This window comes from Neodiprion pinetum, chromosome 5 (genome assembly GCF_021155775.2).
Source record: "Neodiprion pinetum isolate iyNeoPine1 chromosome 5, iyNeoPine1.2, whole genome shotgun sequence".
Lineage (NCBI taxonomy): Eukaryota > Metazoa > Arthropoda > Insecta > Hymenoptera > Diprionidae > Neodiprion > Neodiprion pinetum.
The window spans coordinates 31,073,548-31,096,863 of record NC_060236.1 but is presented as its reverse complement, the minus strand read 5'-3'; the positions used below and the strand labels follow the sequence as shown (position 1 = coordinate 31,096,863).

At 42.3% G+C, this 23,316-nt stretch overlaps 2 protein-coding genes across 4 annotated transcripts in view; one reads left to right on the top strand and one right to left on the bottom strand.

The window, feature by feature from the left end:
* Nucleotides 1-84: 84 nt before the first annotated feature.
* Nucleotides 85-17,653, bottom strand: Ack (activated Cdc42 kinase). 3 transcript variants are annotated; one of them, XM_046627476.2, is made up of 5 exons: nucleotides 17,567-17,653; nucleotides 6,537-7,073; nucleotides 5,460-6,317; nucleotides 2,819-5,332; nucleotides 85-2,709 (listed from the first exon to the last, which is right to left on the bottom strand). In XM_046627476.2, exons 2-5 carry the CDS (start codon nucleotides 7,049-7,051, stop codon nucleotides 2,610-2,612), a joined length of 3,987 nt encoding a protein of 1,328 aa, XP_046483432.1. In that variant the 5' UTR covers nucleotides 7,052-7,073; nucleotides 17,567-17,653; the 3' UTR covers nucleotides 85-2,609. The 3 variants fall into 3 exon arrangements, with proteins under 3 accessions (XP_046483432.1, XP_046483431.1, XP_068992851.1); XM_046627475.1 differs by lacking the exon at nucleotides 17,567-17,653 and adding an exon at nucleotides 8,198-9,031; XM_069136750.1 differs by lacking the exon at nucleotides 17,567-17,653 and adding an exon at nucleotides 8,015-8,033.
* The window catches only part of LOC124219630 (neprilysin-1), a 13,358-nt gene continuing 1,948 nt past the window's right edge, over nucleotides 11,907-23,316 (top strand). Inside the window, exons 1-12 of the mRNA XM_046627477.2 lie at nucleotides 11,907-13,374; nucleotides 14,676-14,901; nucleotides 16,697-16,735; nucleotides 17,623-17,868; nucleotides 18,319-18,527; nucleotides 19,063-19,242; nucleotides 19,332-19,543; nucleotides 19,625-19,841; nucleotides 19,911-20,093; nucleotides 20,170-20,332; nucleotides 20,432-20,748; nucleotides 21,484-23,316. The exon at nucleotides 21,484-23,316 is cut by the window's right edge and continues 1,948 nt beyond it. Coding sequence (XP_046483433.1) covers nucleotides 13,261-13,374; nucleotides 14,676-14,901; nucleotides 16,697-16,735; nucleotides 17,623-17,868; nucleotides 18,319-18,527; nucleotides 19,063-19,242; nucleotides 19,332-19,543; nucleotides 19,625-19,841; nucleotides 19,911-20,093; nucleotides 20,170-20,332; nucleotides 20,432-20,748; nucleotides 21,484-21,756 — 2,379 coding nt within the window. The 5' untranslated portion in view covers nucleotides 11,907-13,260 and the 3' untranslated portion in view covers nucleotides 21,757-23,316. The remainder of the gene's footprint in view (nucleotides 13,375-14,675; nucleotides 14,902-16,696; nucleotides 16,736-17,622; nucleotides 17,869-18,318; nucleotides 18,528-19,062; nucleotides 19,243-19,331; nucleotides 19,544-19,624; nucleotides 19,842-19,910; nucleotides 20,094-20,169; nucleotides 20,333-20,431; nucleotides 20,749-21,483) is intronic.

The following is a 23,316-nucleotide window of genomic DNA, read 5'->3' as shown; positions in this document are numbered from 1 at the left end:
GACAAACTACTGCGCCTACGAATACGCATCGATTTAAAATTAAGAAAATATAATAATATTATAGGAACAAAGAGATACGGGAAATTAAGAACAAATAATTTTTTAATGGGAATATAATAATGCGATGTACAGTATTGTTTTTTTTCTTTCGACTGATTTTCAAATATCTTTACAGCGTCTCGCGTATTACAGGTATAAACCAATTTCTTGATTTCTATAATTCCGCAGCAGTCTTAGATATACCTATTATGCATATACTTTAATATACGTATTATGTAATAACTAAATAATTCACTGTATGTCATGTGGACGTTCGACTTTGTTGTATTTAAATTTGGCTGTTCTATGGGAAAAATGATAAGTATAATTACGAGGGTGAAGAATAATTCAACTATTAGGAAGGATCATACAAAGAAAATGACATGTACAAATGGGATAAGATTATGCAATATTTACGTTCGCGCTAAATATACATTTACAATTTCGCTGGTGTATATGCGTTGGTGATTTTGAAGAAGAAAAAGAACAAAAACCTAAAACCCAGAATATTTATTCCAAGTTTAGATATTCGGTCGTGGATATTAATTGATCAAATAATAATACATAATATGTCTTAAGTGAATATTAACATGCAATTAACTTCTGTTTCCCTTAGCAAAAAACTTTGAAAAATAATCTGTTTCCGGATTCTGCTGTGTTAAAACAGTGTTTTATGATGTACGAAGAAAGTGAAAATTAACGCGGACACGAGCCCGTCATGCCAAATAAAATCTTACCTCTATTTCCTATTCAGTTTCAATACACGTATCTACTGATGATAAGACTAAAAGCGTCATGTGAAAGTTGAAAAGGTTTCATTTCTTGCACCTGTCTTTTTTCCGGTAGTTGAGCAGATGAGTAAATTTGAATGTTTGTTATTAAAAGAAATTTTCGTTTAATGTCAGCTTTTCACGTATATTTGGCTTAGATTTTTTTAATCAGACTAACGACCTGACGATAAGCAAAAAAAAGTGTCAGACAGAATGAGTAGCCAGTCACGTAATTTTCAACACGAGAAAATGAATTTTTTGACGAACTGAAAAAATTGCGCAAACTCACCATAAGCCTTGCTTGTAACATTAAATTCATGGTTATTACAAATGATCGTAAGTAATCATTTAGGCTTTGAGTAATACTAAATTCTACGACAGAGTATTCGATGGTAGATCTATCATTCCGCACATTTAGTATTAAAGCAAAGCAAAAGTATTGGTTCGCCTCACCGACTATAAATTACGTAGATCAAATCATTTTGCGAAATACATATAATTATAAGATTTAGTTATCATCGACCAATAGTATACTTATACTGCACAATGGTAGTAACATAGTAATAGTAGTATGTATAATAATACTTATCACAGTAAGAATTTTGAGTGCTGTGTTCGTCACGCTCGTTACTAAACTAAACTAGACTAAGCTAAATATTTAAACTAGACTGAACCATTTCACACGATGCTCCTGTATAAAGTCACTAAAATAAATCCACTATGGTTTTCATATTCACACATTTTCCGAGTCACAATAATGTAGATTTCAGCGTGTCTGCTGCGCATTCTTACAGATACATCAATGTGACCTACAAATAATGGATATAATACATTCTCAATAGCAATCAGAGAGAGGGATTAAAAAACGGGAATATATGTGTGTGTGTATATATATATATATATATGCGTTTGATCGACATTTGGATGACGAGTGAGAGTATTTACGAGTGAAAAAATTTATGCTTGGGTAGTAAGAATAGAATACATAAATAATGAAATATGGTCTTTGAATATATCGAAGATATATGTAATAGTGAATTATCGAAATAAAGTTTTTTTCTGGGTACACGCAGGTAAAATCTCAGTCCTGGTACAATTGCAGGGATGAGTTTCTCTTTTTATCTCTTGACTCACCACTGAAACAGCGATTTGAAACTGGTACACTTTGAAAGTATATCTTCGAATAACCAAGGTTTTTACCGGGATTTCTTTATGGGAGTATCATAAAAAAAAAAAAAATTCAATCATTTGAAGCTTGATTGTAGTCAAGTCAAGATATTGGAAATCGTAGTCTCTAATTATTAAAAAAAAATCTTTCTGCTCCGAACTTCACTGTTTGTAATTAATCTATTATAACTTCGAAGACACATTTTCTGCAGAGTATCCATTTTCAAACTGCGAATACACCCTTTTATTTCAGTAAGATAGGAAGTTTGAAAACGTTAATCTGTTAGAGCACTAAGATGCGTGTTTACGATTCCGTGAGTACCCCTTAATAAATGTAATTTTATGACCTAGATTACTTACAAGTTAAAACTTGGCTATTTACTCGAATTTTTTCTACTTATTTTACTGGAGTTCTCTCTAATGTAACTGTATCTCCATGTCATTTGGTATGTGTCACGATAGAGGATTTTTCGCGACAATTCCGATAGGTACTGGTACAATTGTCGATCCTATTGTCTACGGAGTTAAGGAAACACAAGACAAAGAGAAACTAAACAAAAACAAAGTAAAACAGCAATTGACAAGGTATTTCCGTGCTTTCGAGATGCATCTTGGCTGTTTGATAATTCAGTTTCATCTAACACGGTCCAAAAGAAGAGATGCTGCCAATTCCACATCGTACTCAGTCTGTTTTAATGCTCCTTCGCACTGCGGTCTGTCAGCTAGACCCAGTCTGAAAACAGAAAAATTGTTACCTAGTGGGTGAAGTTGAAAAGGATTCAATTTTTAAGTAGTTTATCTGTATAATTATTCCTATTAGCAACTAAATATATTGTACGTACCTAACAAGAGATTCGATCTTGGCTTGTCGATCTTTGATGATTTGTTTAGCAGCTTGATTCGTGTCCCATCCGGTGGCTTGTAAAGCGGCGAGAACTTCCGTCTGGGCGACGTCCCCAGTTTCCTTTTGTACTTTCATGATTTTACTGGCCCTAAATTCGTCGTTCAAGGACATGACGAGCTGTTGGGAAGCGCCTGTTAGCGGTGGGCTGATTCCTGATGGATAAGCCGAAACGGAAGGTGCGAGCTGAGTATTGATGACAGTCTCGTTTAGCTGAGGCAGCAAAGTTCGCGCCGTCGACAGTTGCTGCGAGGGCATCGTCGGCCCCGCCTGAGAGATTCTCGTCGGTGTAAACTGCATGAGATTCGGACTTCCGGTCTGATTGCCGACCACATTCGAGTTGTGCCTGCCTGGCGAATACTGCGGGTATCCGTTCTGCAGCGGTTTCATAGGGCTGTTCCACGTTGTGGCGGAGTAAGCTGGTGGCGGATTGTAGCTGATAGGCTGTTTCAAACTGAGACTAAAATCGCAGGGATGATCCTGGGCGGGATAAGCCCGCGGCAGCGTCTGGTTATAGCGATAACCAGGCTGTGCAGAACCACCAGCAGCGGCGTGTCCTTGAACATGTGCACTGTCGTGATTTGAGCTCGTCGCTTGGCCGTTGGTACCGCTCGACGACGTCTGGTTGCTGTTGTGATAATTCCTCAATATGTTCTGCTGTACCGTTTTGTTGTACAGAGTGTTGAACTCGCTCTGTGAGAGCTGATCGAGATTGGGGACAGTTTGTTTCAGCTCGGCGTAGACCTGTTCGGATAGTATGGCTCCCGAAGCCGTTGCCGCCGGCCGTGGCAAAGTTGAGGACCTGATCGCGGCGCTCTGCATATTGGAATGTAGGTCATTCTGTGCTTGGCTAACGTTGTGCTGTTCGGCATTCTGACTGGACAGTTGCAAGTTAACGTTTTGCTGCTGGAAGTAGTTGTGATGATTGGAAGTGAGCAGATTCTGCTGTTGCGGATTGCTTTGATTGGAGTTTGAATGAGTCGGTTGGACAGAATGCGCGTTTTCGAGGTTACTCATTCGCCCGTGACTGAATCCGCCGGCCACCGGAACCACCTGAAGCAGATTCGAACCAGCCTGCGAAGTGCCTTGCGCCAATTGTGACTGAGACTGGGTAAAATTTGTCTGTTGAAATTGCTGGGAATGAGTCTGGTGCCAAATCTGTCCAACAATAGCGTCCGTTGTTGCCTCGACCATCTGGGAATGATGACCCAGTTGGCTCCTAGGCCTCTGAACATTGGTGCTCTTTAGTTGCCACGAATTTTGAACTTTGGTAGGCAAGTTGGCCGCGGCAATGCGCTGCTCGCTTTGGGGAGACCTCGGTTTCGCGGACGCCGGTGGGGGCTGGAGAAGAGGAATAGCGGAATTCTCTTCCCTGAGTTTGTTCAGAGAAGCGTATTGCGCGATGGACGTGTTAACCGCGTGACTAGAATTAGTATTTTTGCAGGCCTCTTTTTCGCCCAGGTGTTTTTCAAGCTCAACTAAAAACGCCGGGTCCAATTTTTTCGGAGATGATTGACCTCTCGCATCTATGCTTAACTCGTTCAAACTCTGGGCAAGATCGTGATTCGATTTTGGCTTCGGCGGAGCTTCATAAGGACCGAGAGACGGTGGTGTTGGGGGAGGTGGAACAGCGACGCTGAGACTACGTTCGGCCACATTTGCGTAGGTTTGACTCGTGCCGCCTCGTAGATCCTCGGGCCAGCTGGAGAGACTTGATGGCGTGGGACTGAGCTTATCGATTTCGCTGTAATAATCACCGTTGGCGCCATCGCCGTTCTCGGCCGAGTCTACGTTCACATTTAAATTGGTATTTCCGCTTCTGATGTCCTTGTTCAAACTCAAGGAATATTGTTCTATTCCCATGCCAGCGGATTTCGCTTCGTTTTTGAATTGGCTTGCTCCGGCAGTGTCCTCGTCATTCTGAACATTCCCGTAGGTTTGCTGTGTTTTTACTACGGAATGATTTGCCAAATCCGGAGTAACGTGGCTGTAGTATCGAGAGTGTGGTGGATTCATGAACACAAGTGACGTGTCAAACGGATCAGGTTGAGTGGCCTCTACACCGCCAGGAAAATTAGCATAAGTTCTGGGGTCATCGCTTTGCCAGTATTCTTGCGATTGCTGAGCCGTTGCATCGATTATAGGTTCATCTAGTATATTGACAACTCTTCTACACGTTGTATCAGGCTGTACTGTGCCGCTCGCATTGGCCAGTTCTTCCGGTGTCAGATCGATCAGTCGTGCCTCTTGATTAACACCGGTAACAACCATGCCGCTATTTTTCGCTGGACTGGATCTCAAGTCATTTTGCAGTTTGGTATAGTTGAATTGTTTTCTAGATCTCGGTGTTCCGTACTGAAATCTTTTTTTTGTCTGACTCTCAACACCCGTTACATCTAGAATGTCAGGTGGCTCCATAGGATTCCTCAAGTAGACGTCGTCGATGAAGACGGGACTAGGGTGGAAAACGGAAAAAGAATGTTTGTTTTCTCATTGTTTTTCACATTATTTCCATAACGAACAATCTCAGTGACCAGATTACTCACTGAATGAACACATCAAAATATTATCAAATCTCTTACCTGCCCCACGATTTTCCAAACGGCGCACCGTGGCCGGTATGAATGAACGAATTTTCAAGCGGTTTGCTGATGTCTTCGGCTTGTTTCCGTCTCATCGGATCGACGAGGCAGCGTGGGAAGAGAGCGACTTGGAAGGTGCGTTGGTTCTGTCCTTTCCACCAATAATTCTCTGGCCTTCCGTCGATTATGACAATCTGATCGCCTTGTTCGATGGTCATTTTCTCGGTGTCCTCAAAACGGCTCAGGGCTTTCATGACCGAAGGTACCATTCCGGTCAGGGCCTCTTTCAGAGTGGAGAAAGTCGGTCTCTCCGCGGGATCTCTGGCCCAGCAGCGTAGCATTAGCTGGAACATGGGAGGCGGACAAGCATCCGGTTCGTGCAACCTTTCTCCTTCCCTGTCGATCTTCCTAAGGATTTCCGAACCGTTTAATCCAATCCATGGTTCCTCGCCGAAAGTCAGCATCTCCCACAAAGTAACGCCAAACATCCAGACATCCGACGCATGACTGAATTGTCTCGCCTTCAGAGACTCTGGCGCACACCATGGAAATGGGACCTTTTTATGCTCCGTCATGACGTAACAATCCTCCTGCTGAGGCAGAGCTCTCATAAGGCCAAAATCGCCGATTTTAACTTTGTCAACGGAGCTCAAGAGCACATTTCGGCAGGCCAGATCACGGTGGAGGAATCGCTTAGTCTCCAAATAGGCCATTCCTGTTGCCACCTGCAACGCGTAGTTGCAAAGAGTGAGGACAGACATATGGCCACACTGCTTGCGCAGATAGTCCAAAAGGGCTCCGAGCGCTGCCAGCTCCGTCACCATCATCATTGGCTGGGATAAAACAACTCCATACAATCTGAAGAAGAGGAAGTAGAAGAAGATAAGGACATGTTCATGATATTATATTCTGTTCTATTCAGTCTTAACAAAACATCTCCTTTCAAGCAACTTGCTGCAGCTTTACCCATGATAATATTCTCAAACAAATTCCATAACTCCGTGGGTCTTCAGAATATTCGCGAGAGTTATATGACTGAGAAAATCAATTATCTCTTAAACATGCTGCAAACTATACCTGATCAAATTGTGATGATCCAGAGTATGCATGGCTTGAACCTCAGAGACAAAGTCCTCAAAAACACTGGGTTGGGTGAGTGCATCAGCTTTGAGAACCTTGACTGCGACAGGAAGAGTTCTGCCGTTGGGAGAGGTCCATTCTCCTCGTCTGACGACACCGAAACTTCCGTCGCCTAATTTTATAGAAAGAGTAACGTCCTTCTCTTGAATGAGGCAAGTTAACGTTGCGGGACTGTCCAGCGTCTGTGATGTTCGTTTACTACTTTTTGTGCTTTTTATCTTCGTTATCAAGCTTTTCTTCCATTGATTTGCTCGACGCTTCTTCACTGCGTCCATTAACCGTCTTATCCCTGGCTTACCCAATCCAATTTTCTCCAGATCTTCCGGCTGCACATAGTCAAAGTGGTGCAGTCGAGTCACCTGAAGATCGTCTCTGATCCGAGTGAAAAATTGCGTCAGCTGAACGTCGTGCAACAGTTCGTGGAGCCACTCAGTTCCTTCTTCGTCAGCCATTGTTTATATTTAGGTAACGCATCTAGAGCATAACGAAATTATATTACAGAATTGTGCGTTTAGACATGTACGATTTTGTGTAGTTGAATTTTTCCTTATTGTAGCGCAGCAATAAAGATTAAAGGTCTAGTTGTTTTACAAACTGCATTATCGACCAAGTGACACACACGTGCGAGTAGATTTTACAAGCTGAATTCTAAATGTTTCAGCTTTTGTGCAAAGGTGAAATCACAGCTAAACTATTCTTGCCGTTATTTTCTAGGGCGTGAGATAGCGCTGGGTAACTGTGGAGGAAAGGCAACGGAGTTGCATACAGTTGAAATTTGTTTGCACGCGAGTAACGGTAGCCATGTTGATTTGATTTTAAAATTCGCCGAATATCGGTGACTAAATGTTCTCCGCCCCTTACCGCAGATGATAAAATATCAATCCTGTTCAGGAAAATGAGAAACTAGTGGTTAAATGGTTAGTTAGCAAAGGCTTTTGAACAAAAGAAGATGGAATAGCTCTGTTTCGCAATCAAAAGTTCTGTTTCTTTGACGAGATTTCTCACGGTATTATTTCAATTTGAAAGAGCACTCGCGAAAAACCGAATACGAAATGCTGACCTTGTCTTGTAATAGTAGGTATTCGAACAATATTTACGTGTATTTCACAAGGCATGTCAACGACATGTCACAATGTTCAATCTAACTTTAAATTCACACGTACGTTGAGACAATGAGTGTGCGTGGTTGGCTAAACCACTTACCGCGGGACAAATTTTTCATCGAATCATACGGAAAGTCCGTTCAATCTGTAGCAAAAAAGATGGAAAAGTCCATGTAATAATAATACGGAGAAATCTGACTAATTTCGAATGAAGCCGAGGAATGTGCGGGGATGGAAAAGTATAACATGAAAAAACGTATTGTATAATTAAGACGTTAAAGCATGTATAACGCACAACCACGCGACATATACCTATGCATGCGATTGCGTACATACGAGGGAATGTTTACGACTGCACAACGCCGTCGCAATAGTTGAACGACAAGAGTGACGTTTGCGTGTAAACAGCTCGATGAAGAGGCAACACCTCTCTTTAATCGCAAGACATGTAACAAGTAATGCATAACGATCAGCGGTCATACGATACCCACTCACCTATAGCAATGAATTCGTGAGGTGTAGAGTCGCGCGTGCGGAGGTCGAGTGTCAAGAGGCATGCTAGCAGCAGCCAGGGTAGGGACTTTTTGGCGGCCCTGCGTTTCCTCGAGGGTAATAAAATTGGCAACGGTATTCCGGGGTGTCGAACAACGACAGGTTGTTCATCCTCGGAGCGTCGATCCAGATACCGAGAGGTCCATAATTAGCGCACAATCTTGCGATTAGCGAATTTCGCCATCGACGCGGAGGAAGTTGTTTTTACGTGTAATGTGTGGCGCGTCTATGAGTTACGAGCGTAGCGTATAACGTAGCAACCGTTCGAGCTACTTTCACCGCACCGATTTTCCCGCAGACGAAGTTCGTCTCCTCAAGTGCAGCATGAACGGCCAAAACGCGACAAAACCGAGCGCTGCTTGCACTCGGCTCTTTGATCACTCCGAGAGCCACCGAGCACCCACGATGCCGTTGCCATTTATCGTTTCTAGCTCTACACAAGAAGCACGCAGCTACGCGTAACTGGCACCGACGTCTCAACCCCAACTATTTCACATCCAACCTCTCGACGACACACGCACGCGGACTTTATTATACATGTAGTCGAATGACCGGCCGTTATCAGCACACAAAGGAAACTTTTTTATCACTCCATTGATTCAAATGTGCGTTAGGGTCAACCGGACATGTGACTATCGCTATAGTATCGTGTGATACAGTGTAGTACGTACGTACACACACACATACGTGTATACATGCGTCAATGGGCTAGATTACCTTCACGCACAGTTGTCACAGATGGACTCTCTGCTCCGAGGAGCAGCGAAGTCAGACTAACCTAACATTGAAGCAGGTTGTCAAACCATCGCCAAGTTAGCGCCACCTCATAGTTCGATTAGTAGTGCCACTTTGCGGCGTTTTTTGTAACTACGATTTGTGATGCATCGGTAGTTACGTAAGTTACCGCTACGATTTTGTAGCGTTGTCGTCGTTACTTTCTTTTCAAATAGATATCGACTACGGTATTAGAATGTAAGTGGAAGGATCACTTTTTGAGAGATAATTATAGATACTTGAATTACAAATTATTGGATTTCTAGTTATGCGTTCCCTCATACCTGCGTGATGGTAAACAGAAATGACTGGACAATTCGAAATTCTTCATACCTATATCGAGATTCGAATGAAATCGGTTTGAAAAGGAGAATTCGTTTTGTAACCGAAATAGAATTCTTTTTGAAATCTCGTGTAAATACGAATTAACCATTCCTATGAGTTTTTTTTTAGGTATACATCGTAACGCGAACTTGAATTCTATCAGATTGATTTAAGAAGTGTTTGAGTAACTATAATATAGAGACCATAATATTTTACACGTTCCAAAGAACTGAGATCTGAGACTTGAAATATGCTCGACGTCACTGCTGTATGCACATAAACAGAATGGATCACAGGAGCGAGTATAATTGGAGGTCATCTAGATTCTGAGAAAGAAGGTCAAGGAATAATAGTTGATTCCTACGTATTTACTATTCCAGATATTCATGATTGACCTACTCGTATTTTGTCAGAAAATAGCTCACAAAAGATTTGACAGACTCAATATTCTTCTTTTGCAATATGAGAGAGCAATTGTTTTTTAATAATCGATATACGACAGCTCAATATGAGCGATGCATTCAGCCGACGACAGTAGTTTTGTATGAATTCATCACGAAGTTAATATTACTTCGTGGAGTTCATTTACACCACTCACCAATACACGTTTATCGATTCAATTAAACGGACATACAACTGTTCTGTTACTTGATATTCAGAACTACACAAAGTTGACGCCGCTCTATGTCACCAGTTCAATTTCTGGTCGACAAGACTATATCATATCTTTCTAAACATTGAGAAAAGTGCAGGCTTATCAAAACCAGATACTATTATGTGTTATTTTTCAATCACTCGGAGTCAATTCCAGTTTTAAAGATTGTCGCTGAATAAATCTGAAAAAAATTTAATGAAAATTTGGAAATAAATCATATATGTAAGATGGAAAAAGTAGTCTCACATAACGATAATACTTAAAAAAATTTCGGATGCGATTGGTCAGAGTATACCAACTCCTAGGATTTCAAAATTCTTTCATTTGAAATTGATCCAAAGATATTGTTTACCGATTGATGGCCTAAAAGTCGAAAAACACGCAAAAGTGGTACAGAATATAAACCGCGCAGTACCTCATTCTACTAGTTGCTCCAATTTTTTCCTTTACCTAATATTGCGTGACATTTTTTTAAAAGTATTTACTGAGGTATCGTTTCCATGTAAAATAATCAAGACATATGGACTAACCTTCGTGTATTTTTAAACTAATAAGTACAATTGGTCAAGACTACTGCGTCTTTGACTGATTGCGAGAAAAAGTTTTATATCGTGATTCCACTCACAAGTTTTTACCATCTCCAAAATAATATGATTTTGCGGTTTAGAATATAGACATGAGTACACTGTTGTAATATGCCTAATAAAGTGAGCAATTTATTAATATTTGTATTAAATATTATATATATAAGTGAAAATTTCTACAACTTCGGTCATTTTTGTAATTTTTCGTACAAAATTGTAAATATATTTTTTTATAGAAAATATTAGATATTTATAATTTCCTGTACAAAATTAAAGAATATTGTAAATTTTTTTCGATAATACAATGAATTTTTATGAAAATTCACATTTATTTACGAACAACTATGCATCTTTACAATTTTGAACGAAAAACTTGCTCGGTCCGAATTTCCTTAAAAATTCTCAGAAATTTCTAGAAATCATTTTCACAAGGGCTGTTAGGCTACATTATAAAAAATAGTAGTGCAACTGGTGCAGACGATTGTAAACAAGTATTGCATTTCAAGAACAGTGTTTTAACCACATCAAACTGCAGTTTGGACAATTCTTGTTACTAGCAGATATCTAGAAGATATTACTAGCACTGCAATCACGTGCTGTTCATTTGCAAAATATCTTTCAAAATGCTGTTATTTCTCTTGAAAGAGAGGCTTATACAGGTGTAGCCATGCTCGGTCTTCACGCGCAATACCCAGTCAATCACGACACTCATCAAATCACTGCTCACCCGAGTAAAAGGATTAATGGATCGGTAAAAACATTTTCCTCGGTAAGTTAAAAATTAATTGAAGACCTGACAATTTCAACATAATTTATTACAATCAAAGAGAATCATTCTGCAATATTAGCCACGGAATTTAGGAAAAATGAGGGTACCCATTCCAACAGAGAAATTTGACAAACAGTTCGAAGCGCAGATTTTACCTTTTCAAATGAACCGTAGAGGATGCATGTTCAAATCTATGTCAAGTTACGTGGGGGTATTTGAAATTAAAACAATTTCAGACATCACCCTGCAGGCCTGTAGTACAACCCCTATTGTGAGAGACGCAGTGGGCTTTAATTCCTCGGGTCGAACTGGAAGCATTAAAAAATTCCCAACGCATCAACCCCTTTCGAGGATTTGGTCGTGAGTGATAGGGCGAGGTGCGTCGATCTGCATCGCAGCCTGTGATAGATAGACTCGTCGGTGACGATCCTCGGGGGGTCCCGGCAGAGCGCAGGCGTGTTATCGACCTGCGGAGTGTCAGCCTAGATGCAGGATACTGGATTACTGGGGCCGACGAATAGCCTCGGGGCTGGATCGCGCCGTACCGTGAAGGTGCGGCAAGGCGCGGCGCGGCGCGGAGAGGCAAGGCGAGGCACGCGTGACACGGAACGTCGAACGCGCAACAAGCCGTCCGCTACGACAAACCGTTTCGCGGCGTCTCGTCGTCTCGAATCAGTCCGTCCCGACGCCCGCCGCCGTCGGTATATCGCCGTCGATCGCCTCGCGCCTCGACGTCTGCACCTGCAGGTGCAGCAACCAGGAAGCCGCGGATCGACTCGAGGAGGACCGGGGATCACCTGACGTCCATGAAATCCCCCCGAGACCGTCGCTAGCGGCTCCGCTCTACGCGTCGTCATTGCTTCAACCCTCGCGCCGAATACCCCGGCTCCTCACCCAGAAATCGAGGCCTACGCAACGGGGGGGCCGCCCTTCGCCCCCCCGAAGATGGGACCGATCCTCCATGAGCGCTGAGCCGGCGGTCCCTTGGCTTCCGACTTCTTTTGCGCACCCCCGCCCCCACCCCAACCCTCGCCGTCGCCCCCACCTCCGATCCCCGCCGGGTGCAACACGTAACCAACGGATTTTCAAGGCCACGTATGGAGTTTGCGGGACGATTACTGAAATGCCGGCTATTCCGCGAAGCTTTTATACCGAATTTAAACCGTGCGGTTTTACCGCATCTTTGCAAAGGACGGAAGTTTCTCGCACTCATGCAGCGGAAGGTGATCGTGATACTGCAACACGTGAGCCATTGACTGAGAAAGAAATTTACAGCGAGGTCCCAATCTACATACCGACCAGTGATTCTGTACTCTGTGGTAATTGGCGGGAAATTTGAAAATTTCTTTTGTTGGCTCGGTGTTTTCAACGGATACGTGACTCGACGGATTCTGTGTATCGTTGTTCGAATTGACCAATCAGGTTTTGGCGAACGCGGTTTTTTAAGGTGACCGTTATCTCGAAGCATTTATCCGTGGGTAATAGTAGTCGTTTTCCCTCTATAATTTCTGCGTAGTTTTCGTTTCGGCTTCTTTGTGAGTTCTCCTCGTTATTTTCGGAGACAGCCGAGAGTCGGGAGAGCTGGGCTTCCGAGTGATCAGAGGCGATGTGCTAACGCTCCGTTGCACGCAGCGCGCTCAACTAGCCCCTCGTAGATAAACTGGTCCAGCGAAGCGTACAGCGGCGGCGGTTCGGAGCTGAAACGCGGAATCGGCGGGGCGAGGGCGAGAGGGTGAGAGGGTGAGAGGGTGAGAGGGCGAGGGCGAGGTGGTAGGGAAAACCCGAGGGCGCTGCGACGGCGTTGCGTCCCCACCGGCCCCGTGGATCCGCGGACCAAAGTCTCGCTTTCCCGCCTAGTTCAGAAGTGCGCCTTCCGAGAATCGTGCCGCGGCGAGCCGACATGAAGACTGACGGCAACAACGGCTACCTCAGGACCAACGTCGTCCCCGAGGACAGCGAGCTCCTTCCAGCTTCCGTCGGACACCAGGGACCGGCTTCCGGTGTACCGCTTCAGGTGGGATTATGACTAATCGTCTCTAAAATATCCACGTGACCGAAGAGCTGTTACAACACGTAATTAAGAGTGTCGACTCGGCGTAGTATCGAGGGTTTTACGCATGTAGGACAGGGAGCTTTTTTAGACACAAAAAGACGCGCAAACAATTGTTTTTTCTTGGAATTCGGCCAGGAAATTGATTCATATTTTTGGATCCTAGAACTGTTTCAACAACTTGTGTTTTTGTTTTTTGCCCATTTATCTATTTTTGAAAATAATATCTTAACCAGTTCGACATTATTGGATTCCGAATCATTGCGGATAAATTTTATTTCCTGAAGTTGATAGAAAATTTCTACTAAAATGGGTATAGTTTCAATTATATCAGTTCAAATATCGTTGATATTACAAGTAACTGTTTAGTGTAATTTTACGGATATTGCAAAACTAAATCTGGACGTTACCATTTTACTAAATCTTTTCAGTCAAATAAGACCTTGACATCAATTTATTGTTGAACCATTAAATTGTCATGCAACAGTTACAAGAAAGTACAGTTCGAGTGACATTAATGAAAAAGAATAGTATCGCATACTAAATTTTTTGGTTACAATGATAAAACCTATTTTCATTTTGTCCTCAATCCTGCATTTTTCAGTAATATGGTAATGACCTGAAAATAGTTACGGACGATATAATGAGCAAAACTATAAATTTCTCTTTCGGTGAACCGTCGAGAAGTCCGACGACGTCACTCAATTTTGCTGCAGAGGTCTACGTTATACAAAAGCAAAAATCAATCTCTAACCACAGATTTCGCTATTGGCTTGAGTTTGAACCGTTAAATAGCAATTATATATTTTCTTTGCATCGCAATTACGAGTGACCAAGTGATTTCGGTATGATCGGGCAACCAACCACACTTGTAGGCTTGGCGAATTCAGAAATTCAGTATCGCAGATAGTCTTATAAGCGAATTATATATAGCTGCCGTTTGAAGGTCCGCGCCAAAATTTTTCTTACAGTTCACGGTCAGACGAAACGATTTTGTTCCTTGACCTTTGTCCCTAGCGTTTTTAATTTCCAGTGAGGTTGAACTTAGTAACGTTACTGTAACGTTGCATGTTTAGGAAACATTGTCCGTACCTTGGCACCATTAGGATTGCCTGAAATTTTTAGTCAAGCACAGTAAACAACACATAGTCATAACTTGATAAGCCAACTTCTCCAAAGTAATTCTAAAATTGTATAATAATGAAAATTTTTCTCATGTCTCGTTCCGTTAACGCTGCTAACCTTTAACCTCGTAATTTATCCAGGTGACAATCGGCCCTCGAGGAGTCGCAGCAGCCAGCATAACTCATCACGGTGGAAGCAATCTTCAGGGTTCGATTGGCGGCGGCGGAGTTCCAAGAGGAAGAAGTCATGTGTCCTTGAACAGGCAGCGACTGCTCGGTGTGTTGGCCTTCACTCTCGTCGCAAGTTGCTTGCTCACTCTTCTGCTCCTCGGTCTGAATACGTCGCGTGAATGCGATCAGGAAATAGGTGAGCTTCGCACAATTTGGAAAAAGGCCATACTTATTACCCTGAGTGAGCGTTACGTGAGCACGCACAGAGAAATTTAGTTTCGGTTATTACACAGTCCGTAACTATCTTCATTTTTTATTATGAACGAAGAATATGGTTCTGGGTAAAAAATGAAAACCGGATTTACATCTGTAACCAGACAATCTGGTATTTGTTGCACTATTCTCTTTGATCATTGGTATTTCTTGGTACATTTTTGAATAAATTGATGTCGAGGTCTTATTTCAATGAAAAAATATAGAAAAACTAAAAGTACAGATTTAACTTAACGATAACCAGAAAATATGGGTATTGACAACTATTACAATGACACTTGATAGTTACTTATATCAAGCCTGTTTGCTAATTCGAACAATATTCAAAGCGTTTACTGTCAAAATTTATGTAACTAGATTTTTCTAGTAACTACCTATAACCAATGAAGTTATTTTGCCTGTTTTTCGGCCTTCTGTAGCCGTACCATTTCTTCTCGAGTTCCCCAATGTTAGACGTGATTTGATGTTGTAGAGAAGGGAGCGAAGGAGAGTGACGGAAGGAAAAGGGACCGAGCTTGGATAGTTTTTAACTAAACAGCAGAGCGTTTTTTCCCAGCCGTGACGCGATATTCCCACAGAGACAAAGGAAACTTGGTAGAATTTACATTTCCCCTAGCGGTAAAGAGTGTTAGGCACATGCCTCGGTATCTCGTTCTCTTTTCTATCTAGCCGTCAGGCCGGTGGAAACTTTGAATCAAGTTTTCTCGAGTACATGTACAACTCTCGGCTAACTTTCCTCATTCCCAACTCGGCAGAAAGTTATACGTCCACTCGGCCAACCGGCAACGGTAGCTAGATTCTGTACAGTTTCGAGCCCCCGCCCGCCATTTCCCCAGAATTACAGAACTATAGATTTCCTTTCAATGTGGTATAAGACTTTCCGGAGCTAGAAAAAGAAAGAAAAATACTCTCACTTTCAAAATGGAGTCCTTGACAGTAGGCAAAAGTCGAAATTAATATTTTACACGGACGAAAAATATCGATCGAATTTAGCGGGGCATAAAATGAACAAGCTAATAAGGTTTAACTACGGTATTACCGAGTTAAGTAAAAACTTTTGAATTAGTTGAAAGGGCTTAGAGTGGATTGTAGGCTTTTAATTTTATCGGAGCTCGGAAGTTTGTTATAAGAGTTTGAAGATCAAGTGGAGTTAATTAATTTTTCTACCGAATATTTACTCCGCCTAACTAGCGAATTTTCCCTGTTTCGCACTTCCCTCTGCTTTGGCGTGGGCACTTAATTAAATAATTACTTAATTTTCCGGGCAGCGGTGGCTGCGGGGTGTAAGGGTGGAGCGGAATAAATTATCCTTGATAAACTTGTGACGAGTTGGACAACTGAAAATATACACACCTTATACCTGTACCTCTACCTGCGGAAATATACATACATGCCAACCACGAGTAACAACTGTCGTTTCCAAGCGCGCTGTCGCTTTTACATGATACAATTAGCCATTGTCGTAACGATGAGCTTCGCGAAGCGAGTAAATTCCAGTAAATTCTCCCCCTGATTATAGCGGTACAAAATTTCAAGTTGATGTAACATGCAAAGAAAATCAATACATTGGTTTTTGTTAATTTTTTTTTTTTTTCTTCTTTTCTCTTTTAAAGGGAATGTATCAAAATTCAGGTAATCCGTGTGCACCGCGGTGCCGGTAAAATATCACTGTTCTCTTTTTATGCAGCGTGTAAATTAATATTCATTCTAATCCACAGTGCCCAAGGTGTGCATGACCGAGGAGTGCGTGCGAACAGGTAAGCAACAGTTGATACCCTCGATCCATAAATTCAAGCATCATAGGTACGACAGAGGCAATTTATTTTCTTATTATCATTGTACGTTATATGAGTTTCAAGCTTAGAACTCGATGAACTCGTTGAGTAGAAATAAGTATTATACTTAAAGCGTATTAAGACATTTTGGGGGTGGGGGGGATTTTTCAACCACAGAAACCTAATAGCATTTTAAAATAATAATCAGTTTAAAATCTCACTCTCGTAGTTTAGTGTGATTAAAGTAAAAACGATTGATCATATAAATCATCCACTACGTATTTATGCCGTTTATAATGCTGTCGTGTCGTTCTTATCCTACCGTTAATAAATTTTCTATACCGTCCGACAGCCACTGATAATTATACTGCGTAGATCGTAAATTTCGAATCATAAATCGTGAGGCCACACAAATATATCCGTGACTTTGAGGGAGATATTGGCCTCACCTCCAAGTCTTATTTCAGGAATTTTTCGGTTCGGTGCTCAAGGCTGTCGCGGCTGATATCGTTCTCAGATTAGATTAAGAAGATGAGGATTGAAGATTGCGAATCTCGAACAGATCTCTGTGAACAGATCGCGAGCCGCGTCTCGTATAATTGCATCTCCGCGAGCTTTAATAACAGGGCCTCTTATTGCCACTCGCCGCATCGTTACTGCACGGCGTATTAGATTAGCCGAGCCCATCCGCAAGGACGTTAATATCATCCTCCACCGTTGCAATTACGGGGAGCAGCGCCCGTACCGTTCGTAAATTGTTATTAAATAACGAGATTGAGCAACCACGCGAGAGAGTTTGAATTAAGAAATTACCCGCCAAAATGAATTGTCACCCCGAAGCTCAAAGCACCGTCCTCGTTTTTCCCCAGCCGCCAGCCTCCTCTCGGCGATGGATCAAACCGCAGCGCCATGCGTGGACTTTTTCCAATACGCCTGCGGCACTTGGAATCGCCTTCACGTCATTCCCGAGGATCGCAGCTCGATAAGCACCTTCGAAGTGCTCGCTGACCAACTCCAGGTCATCCTTAAACGAGTCCTCGAAGAGCCGCCGAACGAAGACGACAACGCCGCAACCCTGAAGGCCAAAATGTTCTACAAGTCCTGCGTCGATATCCGTGGGTGAAATATATCGATAATTATAACGATTTCTCATATAATATTATACCTTAAGAAGATGCTGTACAGTCAGTCCTTACTGACTGAGTAAAATTTCACTTTACGCATCACTGACGCAAAGAAGCTCTAAGTAGCACCATTCTACATGCAATACCGAATAAAAATATCGCAACAAAGTTTTTTTCACACAATACTAATGCTGGGAAATATATTTCTGCAATCGAATAACCACTAATTGCATGAATACACATCGTGGTAGGAAACAAGTTTTTTTTAACGATTTTCTTCGGCATCGCATGTAGAATAGCGTCGACTGCGGTATTTTGATATCAGTGATTCGTAGGCTTCGATGATAGTGAAAACAAGTGATATTCGACTCGGTCGGTAAAGACTGATTGTAGCATACTCTTAATGCGTGAGGTAAACATTTTTTATATGACTTTCCCCAGCTCGAATACGAGAGATCGGTGATGCTCCGCTCAGGACGACCCTTCGGGGACTCGGGGGGTGGCCGGCAGTCGAGGGTGCCTCCTGGATCCCTCCGCCGTATCCAGTCGAGGTCTTGTTGGGCCGCCTTCGTGGCGAGTACAACGAGGGAGTGATTCTGGAGCAGTGGGTCGGACCCGACGACAAGAACTCCTCCGCGAACATCCTCCAGGTGCGCCACCAAAGTAAGACCTTAGTCGATGACCTAAGGTTTCAGCTGATCGGCCGCCCTTCGCAGACTCCTCCAGTTCACATATAAACGTTCAATTTTTAACTTCTGATACCTAGAATAATTACGGTTGCGCCGAGGCCACTTTATCGATATTAATGGGAATCACGATTCTTGTGCGATTTGATACATTTGCTTGTACGCATTATCATTTGGGTATGAATTTGAATTAAAATAGCCGCAGTACCTAGTGACCGTCGCACTTTGGGCTGAACTCTGACCTCTGAATCAATGTCTCTGGATAGGTGCCTGCAGGCCTAGGTAATATTTGAAATGGTTTCACTTTAAATATCGCTTACCTGAAATCCAAAACGTTATGTCGCATGTTCCCGATGAACGAAATCTTTAGAAATATTTTCAACTTTATATTTCAAATGGATTTATTCAGCCCTGAGATCTGCAGGTGCATCTTGGAGTTGTCCCCATGTCTAGAATGAAATATCACAGGAATGGGTAGACAGTGTAGGCATTCTTTCAGCTGGATCAGATGCAGCTGGCTCTTCCAAGCCGCGACTATTACTTGAAGGCCAGCAGCCAGGCTGAGCTGAAGGCCTACCACCGTTACATGACGAACGTCGCAATCCTCCTCGGAGCGAATCCAGAGACTGCGGCGGCAGAATTCGACCAAGTAATCGTCCTCGAGAAGCAGCTTGCTAACGTAAGAAACGGCATGGGGATTCGCTCGTAAAGAAACCTTCAAGGAGAAGAGAAAAGAATAATATGTAAAGTTATTTCCTGTCCACACAGGCGTCGCTTCCGGAAGCTGACAGACACGATACCTCCGCAATTTATCGAAAGCTGACTCTCCGCCAGCTCCAAGAGGAAGTCCCTCAGCTGAACTGGCATGTTTATCTAACGGCCTTTCTGACCGCTCCGATAACGGAGGATGAGCCCGTCGTTACGTACGCGATGCCCTACTTCGTCCAGATGGGCCGCATCCTTGAAAACACCGACCAGAGGTCTGCAGTTGTCGAATCAACAGTTGATCAAGAGCCTTGTCTAACAATTGTTTTCTCTAACGCGTAACTTCCTACGTTCAGGACCCTCCACAACTATGTCCTTTGGCGCCTGGTCATGTCGATAATGCCGCACATGATCGACGACTACCAACAGAAGCGAGTAGAGTTTCGTAAAATCCTCCTGGGAATCCTGAGCGAGCGGAACCGCTGGTCTCAGTGCGTTGAATGGACAAACAAGAAGCTGGGTATGGCAGTTGGCGCACTATTCATCCGGGACAACTTCAACCACGAGAGCAAGGTGGGATGGAGAATGGTCGGATAGAAGTTCGGATAGTAAAAGTTTGCAAACAACACGCGTCTTTTGCAGGAGACCGCGCTGGAGATGATTCACACTATCAGAGAGGCCTTCAACGAACTTCTGGCTGAGAATCATTGGATGGACGACGAGACGAGGGCCGTGGCGAAGAGCAAGGCCGATTCGATGAACGAGCGTATCGGGTATCCAGAGTTCCTCAAGGACTCGGTTGAGCTTTCGAAGGAATACGTCATGGTGAGAATTTGTTGTACAAAGTGCGGTTCGTTGATCGTCCAAGTCCGATTATATTATACTTCTACGAACGTTGCAGCTCAACATCACGGACCATCGTTTCCTTGAGAACATACTGGCGGTTCTGAAGTACGACGCGTACCACAATCTACAGAAGTTGAGGCAGCCGGTAGACAAGGACAAATGGTCGACCGAACCGGCGGTTGTCAACGCTTTCTACAACCCCAACAAAAACGACATAGGTTTGTAGATACATGAAAGGTGTATAACATATATTCACTCAGAGGTATTATTATGATCAATAATATTGCGTGTTTACTTGCACGCGTATGATGTTACAGTATTTCCCGCGGGTATACTACAGCCGTTATTCTATTCGCAACACTTTCCCAAGTCCCTAAATTACGGCGGTATCGGTGTCGTCATCGGGCACGAGATCACCCACGGTTTCGACGACAAGGGGCGCCAGTTCGACAAGGACGGTAACATGATGCAGTGGTGGAACAACGCCACTATTAGGGCATTTCGCGAACGCGCGCAGTGTATAGTTGACCAGTATTCCCGCTACAGACTCCAGGAAATTGACCTTTACGTAAACGGCCGGATGACTCAGGGCGAGAACATCGCCGATAACGGTGGTCTCAAGCAGTCCTTTAGGGTAAATATTTCTCGCAGGGTAGTCATGTCGATTTTGAACACCTTGGTGTACCGTATATGGCCATCGATTCATCCATTTTTGGCGATATACGTTACATGTAACTTAGGGTGATCCTTAAAAAGGTAATTTTTGAATTTCGACCGGATCACCGTCTAAATCGGCTTCACATGATTAAAAAATAATCATCAACACTTTTAGGGGCAGATGAAATCTACCGAACGGATTTAGATGAAATTTGGTAAAGGGGAGTTTTTTGGATCGGTGATTAGTAATCTCAACTCAGAAATTGAACATTTAAACTGGCAGATCCAATATGGTGAACCAAAACGTAGGGTAGGGGTACGGGTCTAGAGTTGGGATAGAAAGCTGAAAAATGAGGGAATTATTTTTGAATTACGTGGAGCCGACTTGGTGGACGAACCGGTCGAAATTCAAAAATTACTTTTTTAAATAATCGAGTGTTGAAAAGTTCCATTTAATATTTACCGTAAGACATATGTTTTCTGATCAATCCAATAACTCGATCCATTTGCAGCATCAGAAGCAATCGAATTAGCCACAAAAATACAGTCAATCACTGATGATGTAATAAAATGAGATTTGTTCAAAAAGTTTGAACGTATAACGTATAATATTCTCGACTTCTTTACGCTCGAAAATATTTTTCCGAACCGTCGAAACTAATCTCTCCATTCTGCATCCATTCTCTGACAATAATGAACATTCATTTTGCAGGCTTACAAAAAGTGGGTTTCCATTCACGGAGAGGAGCCGCTGTTGCCAGGTGTGAATTTGACGCACGATCAGCTGTTCTTTTTGAATTATGCCCAGATTTGGTGCGGCTCGATGCGCCCGGAGGACGCATTGACAAAGATCCGTAGCAGCGTGCATTCGCCGGGTCCGGTGCGGGTTTTGGGCCCACTTTCTAACAGCCAGGATTTTGCGCGTGCCTTTAACTGCTCACCGGGCTCGCCGATGAACCCGACTCACAAATGCAGCGTCTGGTGAGCGGGACGCTAAACTGCAGGAATGAGTTGCAAACGTATTTTGAAAAACGGGGACGCGCTGCTGATCCTTATAATTCGCATCGCGGAGCGTACAAAAAAAACCGATTCTGTACGGTGAGAAATGGCGAATGTTAAAAAAAAATTTCCACACTGAAGGGGCGGATGAAAGATATACATACCTTAACAAAATCTGGAGAAGAATGACCAGTGTGACGTATTGAATAACAGACGCCTAAAGTCTAGTCCAAAGTAATTGTTTCATTGTCTTTTGTCACTGTGAATTACTTTCATCTTCTCTGGTTTTCTTTTGGACTAGTCAATTGGGTGATCGTGTGTAAATAACATGGATCTTCGAAAGCTCCGTTAGCCCGATAATGGAGGGACAGTGATAAAAAAAAAGGAAGACCGTCTATCTGTAAAATTACACATAAGTTATCGGCCATTCTATGTCAATTTAATAATACAAGTTTTCAATCATCACTCGGTGAATTTCGATTCACAACCAGTACTCTTTCCTTAAAATTGGTCTAGCTGGAGAGATCGGTAGATATAACGTATTGCCGAATGTATAATAAGAAAAAAAGCTGTTCAACGTGACAGATTTTTTTTTTTTACTACGGCAAAGATTTACGAATATTTATGTACTTATATTGATATGATGTATGCTAATGCCACCAAATAATCATTTGATGATCTCAGCTATATAATTTTATACTTTGCTTGTGTTTCAGTCGAGTGATTGTAATCATTATACACGGATTGTCCACCGTTTCTTTCTTCACCTGTAATTACAAGTTATGTATTCGTATAATCGTATTCATTATTGCAATATTCCATACGGTTATCTTACTTGCTGCAGTTGGAACAGAACGAAGAACTAGGCGACACTTCGTGGATATGGATAATTGAATCGTAACTTTTTTACAATTGATTCGATTCCCGCATTGTATATTTATGTGTAAATATATGTAGCCGTACGTTCCGTACCCATAGTGCATAAAGTCTACCTTATAAAATTTAATTTCACGTACTAGGATACGTAATATGATAACGATGATATATTTCATTGGATATTTTTATGAAGCCTAACTTGTAAACTAATATACATAAATGTATATTCAAAAACTGCACTTACGGCTGTAAACAAATTCGTAGCATTGAATTGTTCAAGCGCATGATATCTTTCACAATCAACTTGCCTACATCCGTAAAAATCCTGACAATATTTCAACAATTTGTTCCCTAAACATTGAACCATCTCACGAAACCTTGGCAATATCATTCCGTGTCTTTTACCAGGTTTTCGGACCCTGCGTAAAAAAGGAATATATAAAACAAAAAAAAATATTGATTAAAACGTTATATAATCACTGATTGCACAAAGCGGTGAATTTTATCTTCCTACAGCAGAGATACTTACCTGTCATATGTACATTGTGCTTGATTCGATCGAGGAGATTTTATTTTTTGGGGAACGTGGGAATTTAAAATATACGTATAAACCTGTGCGATGTGTAAAATATGTATGTACATACATATACGGCATACGCAGAGAGATATA